We start from the raw sequence: 10,075 nt of genomic DNA, 5'->3' as shown, positions 1-10,075 counted from the left end.
CTTGGGTTTGTTGCCCCTTAAACTAGCTCGGGAGCGGGAGTGCCATGTTTAAACTAGGATTGAGCATGTCTGCAGAAACCTGTGACTGTTGCTGCTCTGTGCCTTGTTTGTTTTCACACTGTCCTGTCTAGACTGAAACATGTTTGAGATCCAGATTGGACTCTTACCGGTGTACAGGTGGGAATAGTCTATGGAAAGCAGGTGGTGCATCAGAACTGACTTCGTGACCACATCTACAGTAGGCATGAATCAAAGCATCAAAGTGCAATTATGTGATTGTAATTTGCCCTAAAGTATTTCAGTCAACAACTGTGCTTCTGCCGGCTGCCAGAAGAGATAGCAAATGACTATAGGGGAATGTATTTTCATTTTGTGGGCATGTCAAGAATTTTAACTACTGAAATTCTTGTTGTCAGGATGGAGCCTTGCACCCGTCTCCTATGGCTTTACATGGAATCACATTTGTGGTTTTCTGCCTGGTTGGTTGATATTACCTAGGATGCCAATATGTAACTCCAGGGCTTTTGAATTATTTTTGAATTTTTGGGAAAGTTACCAAGTCAGTTCTGAATAAAAAGTGTGAGTGCTGAAGAACTCATCTATTTTCCAATTTATTTTTGCTCTTAATTGAGGGGCTACGTGTGGTGACTGTTCCTGATTCTTTTGAGGAGATTTTTAGCATATCAGCAAGGGGGTATAAAAACAACATAAAGATTTTTTGAGGGATTTATTAAAACATGCAGGCTATTGTCCTGCGCTGGATTTTCAAGCTGGTCAGTTTTACGGCAATAGTATTTCCAAAGTGTCAGTGTTTCCATCCTACAGAGGAACTTCCTGCATAGTTAAGAGCCAATGATTCAAAATCAATTGTGCAAACCAGCCTTGCTTGCTGCCAGAAGTTGCAGGTATAGGGTTGCAATTCCCACTGTAGTACTAAGATAGCTGACCCTACGCAAGTGCTGGCTGTCTGACGCTCAAGGAGCAATCTGTTACAAGAAGTAACCAAAACTATATTTTATCCTGCTGGATTTTGTGTTGTTGCCTATTACTGATATCCTAATGTTCTAAATTTGCAGGTCCTTTTGGTGTTAACCATGGTGTGGAGCTTCATTCTGATGTGATCGAATATGCGAAGCAGAAATTGGACTTCTTTATTAAAACAAGTGACAGCTTTGACAAGTAAGAAGGCAGAATGCCTGCTTGGATTTGTTTTGTGCAGTTGGCTTTAGTCATGGCAGTTCTTGCTCCCATGTGGCAGCTCTGGGTTCAGTGTAATCTGAGGATTCTGCCTCCTTAGGCTTGCTGAGCTGCAGTGTGTGACCTTCTAAGCTGGTGTGCGTTGTGGGGGAGTTTCAGAAATTTTTGCAGTGTTTTTAACAGCAGTGCTGCTGTTGCAGAGCTTAGAGGAGGCTGAAGGATTTTAAAATGCGCTTGCAGGTTACAACTTGAAACTTGCAAATAACAACAACAGTTATGTTTGTGATCTGGGAGCAGGCATAGTTATCAGAAGAATACAAACTGATTTCCATGGTGGCCTAATATGTTTTATCCGAGAAGAAGAAAAATGGTGTTTTAAAATATGAAGGTAGTTTTGTTGTGATTAAGGTTGTACTAAAACTGCTTGGGCTTTGATTTATGTTCTTCCTTAGAACCTTCGTTCTGCTGCTGTCACAAGTGATAATATCTCAGCAAGATAACCATTGCCAATGGTAACCTCAGCAATAAAAGTTGTAGCTGTTGTCTTTGGATCCAACTCAGTTTGTTCAAACAAGGAAGTTTGGATCTTTGGATACTTTAGATACTTTGGATACTTGATAGTCCTCTTCTTTTGGATCCAACTCAGTTTGTTCAAACAAGGAAGTAAAGCATCTTTGGATACTTGATAGTCCTCTTCTCGTGGGAGGAAGAAAATTAAAGTCATTATATGCTAGAATTTAAACTACTCAGCCTTGTGCTGTTGCTGCTGATGAGTTTCTTGATGTTGGCAGCAGACAAAAGTTTTCAGTGTGGAAGATGCTTGCACATAGATGCCTTTTTTTTTTTTTTTTTCAGTCACATTGCTGTTGTTTGAATAGGTGCTTTAAGGAAGACTTTTCCCCACCCCCCTCTCCAAACATAGCTATGGAGCAAAAGTGAGCTGAATTCAGAAATCAACAGGACTGGAAAATTGGCACTGCTGAGAGAAATGGCTGCTGGGTTGTGCTGTTAGAACACTGTGTGCAGGAACTGTTAGCTGGCTGCTCTGAATGTCTAGCATGCTCTGCAAAAGCAGAAAGCTTCAGGAAGTGTTTAGGAATAAATAGGTGCTATATTGAGCTGCCTCTCAAGATACCAGTAGAAGAATGGATATGTTGTACAAATTCTATCAAAATCAGCCCTTAAATGTGGGGCCTAAAGCTTATGTGCATCATAGAATCATTCATTTTTCTTCTAAACTGAATCAGAAATGCTATAGGCAAAAATTCTTTTTATGAAGGGTGAAATCACAGTTCTCTTGAAGCTAATGGCAAAACTTCCATTGGCTTCGGCAAAGTGTATTTCTGAAGCATCAGGTTATAGTTCCCCACAACATCTTGAAACCATTTAAAAGCTTTTGAAATTGCCAAAAAAAAACCAAACCCAGGTGCAGTCCTTAAAAGACTTTAACATCTGGAATTGCAGGTCTAATATTTATATTTGTGTATTAAAACTGAGTCAGCATCAGGTGACTAAAAATAGCTTGTTCTGAAGAGTTATATGCAACTCAAGGATGAAATTATGCATCCTTATCCTTTGGAGATTTTAATCTATGAATTCTCACGTCATTGCTCTGTGCTCTTGAGACTTCTAGCTGTGGTCTGTTCTGATAATGTCTAGAATATATGGGCTTCAAAGGAGAAATCATGTGAAACTTTTTTTCAAGTATTTTTCATTGTTTCATTTTTTTCGGTGTCAAGAAAATAATTCTTTTGATAAATTGTAATATTCTTATATGATACACGTCATCTTCACTTTCAGATTTGAATTTTGCGAGCCATCTTTTGTTACTGGCAATTGCTTGGAGATTTCTCCGGACTGTACTCAGTATGACCGTGTTTACTGTGGTGCTGGAGTACAGAAGGAACACGAAGACTACATGAAGAACCTGTTGAAAGTTGGGGGAATTCTTGTCATGCCTTTAGAAGAGAAGGTTATGTGCCTTTCTACTTGTGTTTCTCTCTGTTATTCTTAATTCTGATCTCTGTTTCATCAATAGCTCTTCATTTAGTTTGCCCTTGTAGCAAATTGGAGAAAGCATTAAGTGCACGAGTTTTCATGACTGATGTTCACTGGCCAGTTTCATGACTGGAAGCTGAACTCTGCACTCTTCATAGTCTTAAAAATTCATAGTTCTACCAGTCTTTCGCATATTCCAATCTTTTGTTAACTGCAAATTTACTTTCATGCTGCAGAAAAGTATCAGCAAAGCTTTGTTGTATAATCTAGTGTTGTACGTATGGTAAAATACAAAATTCTACACCCTAACTGGCTCATGAAAGAGCATGCAAGTTGTCCCCATTTACAAGTTTCAATTGATTCTTTTTAGTAAAAAGGGGGTAACTGCCCTGTGTGTGAACTCAGGATTGTAACGCAGACGTTTTTGGTGCAAAGGTGTGTTGGTTTAATGGACTTGTATGGCTGAGGGGTAGGTATCTGACCTTCTGCCTCTGTCGAGGGGGTTGAGGTGAGCAGAGTGCAGAGTTTCTTCCCAGCGAGATGCTATGTGATGAGTTAGTGCAAGAGATTTGAGCTGTGGCAGAAATCCAGTGATCTGCAGACTTCCCTTCAAGAGGGGATGTTCATCAGTGACTGACATGTTTTTCTCAGGGGCCAGACATGGCTGTTCTGGTTCAGAATTGAGGAAAAAATGGGAAAGCACGGTGACCCAAACTGCCAGTGCCTATACTCTGTTGCAACAGATGGAGTTACTTGGGGCTAATCCTGTAAGGAATTCTGAATTTTCTCAGAAAAACCCTAGTGTTTCTCCTTATTACTTAACTTTTGCTGTTGTAGCTTCTAGCACTTTAACCACTTGTCTAGGCAGAAAAGTTGTTTATTCATTTTTTTTTGTTCAAAAATCTTACTGTAGTTCACACAATAGACAATAATCTCCTTGTTTTGGTTTAGTTGACTAAGATAACTCGTACTGGTCCTTCTGCCTGGGAGACCAAGAAGATTCTTGCTGTTTCTTTTGCTCCTTTGATTCAGCCTAACCACGCAGATTCAGGAAAATCAAGGCTCGTTCACTTGCGTAAGTACAGACATTCTTGAGTACGGGGGAGGCTTCTTCTGCTATTTGGCTGTAAGCTGCACCTTGCTTCCTTAGATGTAATGTCCCTATGAATCCTTCCAAGGAAAATTACTCCAACTGCTTCCTTCATTGAACAGTTGTCAAAGCCTTGTGTTGGATCCTAGTCTATCTTTGAGGGTATCTGTGGAGGCCTGGTGCAAAAATCAGAATTGTGTAAAATAGTTTCTAAATACAAATGATTTCTTGTAAAATTGTACCTAAACTTTGTGGGATGTTTGGTCATTGTTTTTGCACGTGCAGACATCTGTTCCAGTCCTGAATTATGTACTGTCATGGTTCTTGGGCACTGCGCCATGGTGATGAACACAAGCAGTACCTGTGAACAAACATTATATCTACTCAAAGGCTCTCACTGCCCAGCAATTCAGGATTACCCTGGACCTGGAATGCTTGAGGGATAGAAGTTGTCTAATTTTTGGTTAGCTGTTTGAAATGCAGCTTGTACGCAGTGGCCTCAATCTTTAGATTAAGACTTCAGTGTAGAGAGGCTTCTTAAGAACACATGAAGGCAGAGATACTTCCATAAAGAGATTAGTCAGGCTTTGTTCTTATTCTGGAAAGGTGTCTTTGCATGACAAAAAGCAGCTCAGTAAGCAGTCCATACAGTGCTATAAAGTCTGCTAAGTGCATATTTCAGCACAATTTGACTTTGTAGTGAGGCCTGCGTATATATTACATGTGACTACTTTTGTTTTTCTGGTTCATTCAGGTCACAGGAGTGCTTATGTGTCTGTAGAAGACAGGGGTTTTTTGTTTACTTCAGTTTTAATTCATTTTAGTACACAGATGTGTGTGCATCAATACATTTTTAGTTTATACTGCATGAACTGTGCACTTACGGGCCGGCAGCAAATAAGTGCAGAAGACAGAACACTCTTCCAAACCATTAATGTGGGAGGTATTTTAATACAATAACTTATTGTATGCTTCTATAATTACTTTTACCAAATGGTTTCTGGCCAGTCTTCACCCACAAAGTCTGAAGCAGTTTTTGAAGAGCATAAATAGTACTCGTGTTTTATAAGTGAAGAACTTGGCAAAGCTGAAGTAACTTTACAATAGAAACATGATTTTATGGAAGAGTTAAGTAGACCTCAGGTCTAGTTATTTACAATAGCAAAATATCTTTTTTCTAAGTTATTAAACAGTCACAGTTTCAGTCACTAAGTCTGCATTCTTATAATCTTTAAGACGTGTATCTTAAAATAATTGTGAGGACTTGACATCAAAATAAGAAACTCTTCTTTCATCCCATTCTTCAGCTAATGAGAGAAATGCATAATTAAATTTTGTTTGGAAAGTTGCGGTACAGTTTATCTGAGTTGACAGGAGTTGAATAGAGCTGTTTTTGTAATCACAGCAGGGAGTTCAAGTGGCCTGATTTAATTTGAGCAAACAGAACTTTTCCTATGAGTGCTCTTGAGGGGAGTTTCTCCATATCTGTTCATGGTTTTCATTTTGTTTTAGCCCCAGTGGCTGTTCGCAGCCTCCAGGATCTGGCTCGCATAGCCATCCGAGGAACCATTAAGAAAATTATACATCAAGAAACAATGAGCAAAAATGGAAACGGGCTGAAGAACCCCCCAAAATTTAAACGAAGACGTGTGCGTCGCCGCCGCATGGAAACTATTGTTTTCTTGGACAAAGAGGTCTTTGCTAGTCGTATCTCCAACCCATCGGATGATAACAACAACAGTGAGGATCTCGAGGATGAGAAACGGGAAGAGGAAGAAACTAAACCCTCTGAACTAAAGCCAGATCCCCCTGTAAACTTTTTGAGAGAAAAGGTCTTGAGTCTGCCTTTGCCTGATCCCTTGAAATATTACCTGCTTTATTACAGGGAAAAGTAATTTCCTTCTAGAAAGTGGGAAGTAGGCAGAAAATAGAGTACCACTTAGGGCTTGACAAATGTATACCACTTGCTTGCCTGCTCATCTGACCACCCAAGGCAGTAGGCTAGCTGGGGAATGTGGCTGCTGTATACTGAAACATAGCTTTTTAAAGTTTGTTTTTTTCTTCAGTTGTGTGCTATAGTTTTATCCTACAGCAGGGATTCCTTAGGAAGCAAGTTGGTGAAATGCTCAGCTGCTTATGGAAAGGAGGATTTAATTCCCTGAAACTAACTGCACAGAGATATCCTAAAAATCTCGTGGCTGCTCTACTGAATTGCAGTTTTTAAATACTCTTAGGCAGCTCCCCACAGACCTTTGCTGCCTGTGCTCTCTCCCACTAAACCTGCCATGTGTTTACCATGGGGTGTGTTTAATGGAGGATGAAGATTATTACTGAAAACTGACCTGGCAAATCTTGTTTCTTCCAGTAATCTGAAAAAGCACAACTTTTACAGACACGAAAGGAAAGAATTTTTGGCATTTGGCCTTGTGGCATCCAGGCTTTGAATGAGAAGGAAAGCATCAGTTCCCCTTTGGTTGGTCTCAGTTTTGCTTATAAACTAGATATAACTTTTCAGTAAAAGGTAAAAATGTTTTACAGAATACTGGTTTTCCTAAAGGGAAACACCTGTTCCAGTGAATTAGTCTAATACAGAGGCAAAATTTTTTCTTTTTTTTTTTTAGTGGCAGAGGTGAGTGAAGAGTTGCAGAGCTGATTAGCTTTCACAGGATGCTAGGGTAGTCAGGGTTGTGACTGGTGTCTCTGGAGACGTTTACAGAGTAATTCTGAATGGGGAACAGTAGAGATGAGACCTGTAGCAGTGAGTTAGTAAAAACTGTGAAAGCAGAATCTGTGGATTTTGCTGTTGTGTGAGAGAACTTAAAACTGCTGGGCTGAACAGAGTGAAGTGCAGAGCATGAGCCTGAGTGGAGCGGCTTGTGTCCCGGTAATTCAGCCAAAGGTAGTTTTGTGGAGGTTATGTAGAACCTGAAAACACTCTGGAAAGCCAAACTGATACAGTTCTTGGGTGTTCCTGTGTGTGTGCCCCTGCTGTAGCAAGGTGGCTAGAATACAACTGGTGTACACACAGTCCACGTATGGTAGGTGAATGAAGTTAATTGACTTGATAGGCTATTTTATTCCTGCAGCAATTAAGTAGATGTTTTAACAGGCTCGTGTAGAAGGACTTTACACTCTGCAGTTCTGTGGATGTGAACTCTTAATTTTTATTCCCAAGTCTTCCTGTAGTGGTGATGGAAGGAGGAACCATGTTTAGAAGGGGAAGTTTACTTGGTTCAGCCTTTTTGAAAAAATCTACCTGAACTTGTAAAGGCTGGAAAGAAACCCTGGAGCTTGTACTGATGTGAAATACTTCTGAAGCTGGGGGTGGTGTGAAAAAACCCCTCTCAGTAGGTAATGAAGCTATGTTAAGGCATTGCCCCATAAGAAGCACTTAAGTTGTTGCCACTTTTTTGCTTTTTTTTTATTCTGTCCCCTCATTTTCTGAGGGGGAATGAATGAAGACTGTCTTGCCAAAAATACACTGGGTTTTTGGGGAAGAGGAGGCTCCAGGGAGACCTTAGAGCAGCCTTCTGGTACCTGCAGGGGACCTACAAGAAAGCTGGGGAGGGACATTTTACAGGTACATGTAGTGATAGGACAAGGGGGTAATGCCTTGAAACTGAAAGAGGGTAGATCTAGTTTAGATACAAGGAAGAAATTCTTCACAGCGAGGCACTGGGACAGGTTGCCTAGAGAAGTTGTGGATGCTCCAGGCCTGGAAGTGTTCAAGGCCAGGTTGGACAGGGCTCTGAGCAGCCTGGTCTGGTGGAAGGCGTCCCTGCCCATGGAAGGGGTGTTGGAACTCTATGATCTTTAATGTCCTTTCCCACCCAAACCACTCTGGGATTCTATGTTTAATGGTACTGAGTGGCACAACTTGTGTAATGATAAATGGCGTTTCAAAGTTCTGTGTGGCTTTGAAAATAAATGGATAACTCGTGTACATCTAAGCCTGAGGTGGAGAATTCTTCCGTGCTTAATAGGCTTTGTGTATATCTTTGAGAATCTTACCTGATGACACAGTGTCATGTGGCCACTGGCGCATAACACAGTCGTAGGCTGTGTTTTGCCTCTGGTTTCCTAATTCTCCACTTCTGGTCTAAACTGTACCCCAAGCTACCTTGCTCCCTCAGATTTTTGTTTATTTTAAACAGGGCAGTTCTGTGGCCACTGAGCTGATGGTTTTCTGTAAACATGCAAGTAGCCATCTTGTAATTCTGGCAACTACAATGAATTTCTTTCTACAAATGAAAATCCTGAATATTGTGGTAAATAGAGGCTTAATAGAATCTGTGTGTAATGTTTCCCTGTGCTTCCCCAAAGGCTGTCACCTCTGTATTTGTGAGCCATTTCTGCTTAGTAGCTGTCGTACCAGCTATGTGCCTTTCTGTATCGTGGCACAGTTTCCGTACCCCTACATAGTACAGGGTGCCTCTTACTTTGGCTACCAGGTCATGCTTCAGTTTATTAATTACAAAACTTCTTTTAAAGAAGCTGCTTTGAAAGTGACATTAAACTTCAGGTTTGTATTAGTAAATCTTGCTGAGATTCTGTTAGAGCTGACCAGTGGAGGGAGAATTATCTTTCATTTATCCCTGTCTGGTTTTTACCCCCATCCCACCCCCAGTTGTAAAAGATATTTTGTCAGATTTTTCACCAATTTGCCTTTTTTATTACATTTGCTAGATTTTTTGTAGCTTTCTATAAGATGCATAAAATACTGCTATTTTTCCTGGATAAGGTTGAATAAATAAATATATATACAGGAAGCTTATGTTTGAGGTTGTCAAATTGTCCCCTTGTCCAAAAAACCCCAGATCCAAACAAACCCACAGTGGAAATTTTACGTGTAATATAATTGTGAAAGTGTTGCTTATAGCCTGTAAATGAAGGGGAGCTGTAAATACATTTTCCCTGTGCACAAGCACTTGCACTGTAGTTTTGTACGCATTTCTAATAGAGAAATTGTAGCAGAACTGGTTTTTGTATAGTCTGTAAGCTGTCTAGGGATTTTACCTGCTTTGACTGTTTCCTTCTGTGTTCTAAGTAATGTTCACTTTAATTCTATGTGACTCCTTTTAGGTTTCGATCCTGCAGTAAATTTGCAAAAAGAAGTGAACTTTCAAGCTTTATCATTAGCGTGTAAGTTGAAAAATCTATGTGCAGAAACTAGAGTTAAATTGGCCCGAGGCATGCAAAAGTGTTATGCAATTTAAACTATTAATAAGTATTTCTGTATCAATAAATTCAGTAAAGACTTTTTAGCCTTCTTAATGTGGCTTTGCATCATGTTGTGATTGGAATACTTTGTAGATGGGTACTTATTTCCGTAATTGAAGGTTAAGGCACTAGAAAAAGCACTTAATAACATGGTGCAGGTGCAGAGTTTTGGATGAACTCCTCGGAATATAAGCTCTCAAAAGAAACCTGCCCAGCTGATGATTTCTAAACCTTTATGTAATGGACTTGTGCAAGATGTCTTTTGGAATTAGCATGCACGGCACTGACCTAGATTTAATAGATCAGAATGGTTAAAGAGTGAATTTGCTTACCTGGCTCGTAGACCTGTGGTATCAAGGGGTTTAGCCCACTTCTGTACTTCAAGGAATTGCCTAAACCAAACGCATCAGGAGCTTGTTTAATGCGTTCTGAACTGCAGCTCCCCTCTTGTCACCCGTGCTCTGTTTCAGTGCTTAATTACCGCAGGTTTTCAAGAGCTGATGTTCAAGGCTTCCATTTCACTGGTATTGAGAACAATATTTTGGCTTCAGCTGTAATAGGAGACTGATC

The 10,075-nt window shown here is 40.2% G+C and overlaps 1 protein-coding gene across 1 annotated transcript in view; it reads left to right on the top strand.

Moving 5' to 3' along the window:
* PCMTD2 (protein-L-isoaspartate (D-aspartate) O-methyltransferase domain containing 2) overlaps window positions 1-7,946 on the top strand; it is an 11,301-nt gene extending 3,355 nt beyond the window's left edge. The window contains exons 3-6 of the mRNA XM_009637525.2: window positions 1,077-1,179; window positions 2,998-3,169; window positions 4,147-4,270; window positions 5,798-7,946. Coding sequence (XP_009635820.1) covers window positions 1,077-1,179; window positions 2,998-3,169; window positions 4,147-4,270; window positions 5,798-6,180 — 782 coding nt within the window. The 3' untranslated portion in view covers window positions 6,181-7,946. The remainder of the gene's footprint in view (window positions 1-1,076; window positions 1,180-2,997; window positions 3,170-4,146; window positions 4,271-5,797) is intronic.
* The last annotated feature ends 2,129 nt before the right edge of the window (window positions 7,947-10,075 follow it).

This window comes from Egretta garzetta, unplaced genomic scaffold (assembly GCF_000687185.1).
Source record: "Egretta garzetta isolate BGI_Z169 unplaced genomic scaffold, ASM68718v1 scaffold84, whole genome shotgun sequence".
Lineage (NCBI taxonomy): Eukaryota > Metazoa > Chordata > Aves > Pelecaniformes > Ardeidae > Egretta > Egretta garzetta.
Note: the sequence above shows the minus strand (reverse complement) of the source record. Positions and strands in the feature narration are given on the sequence as shown.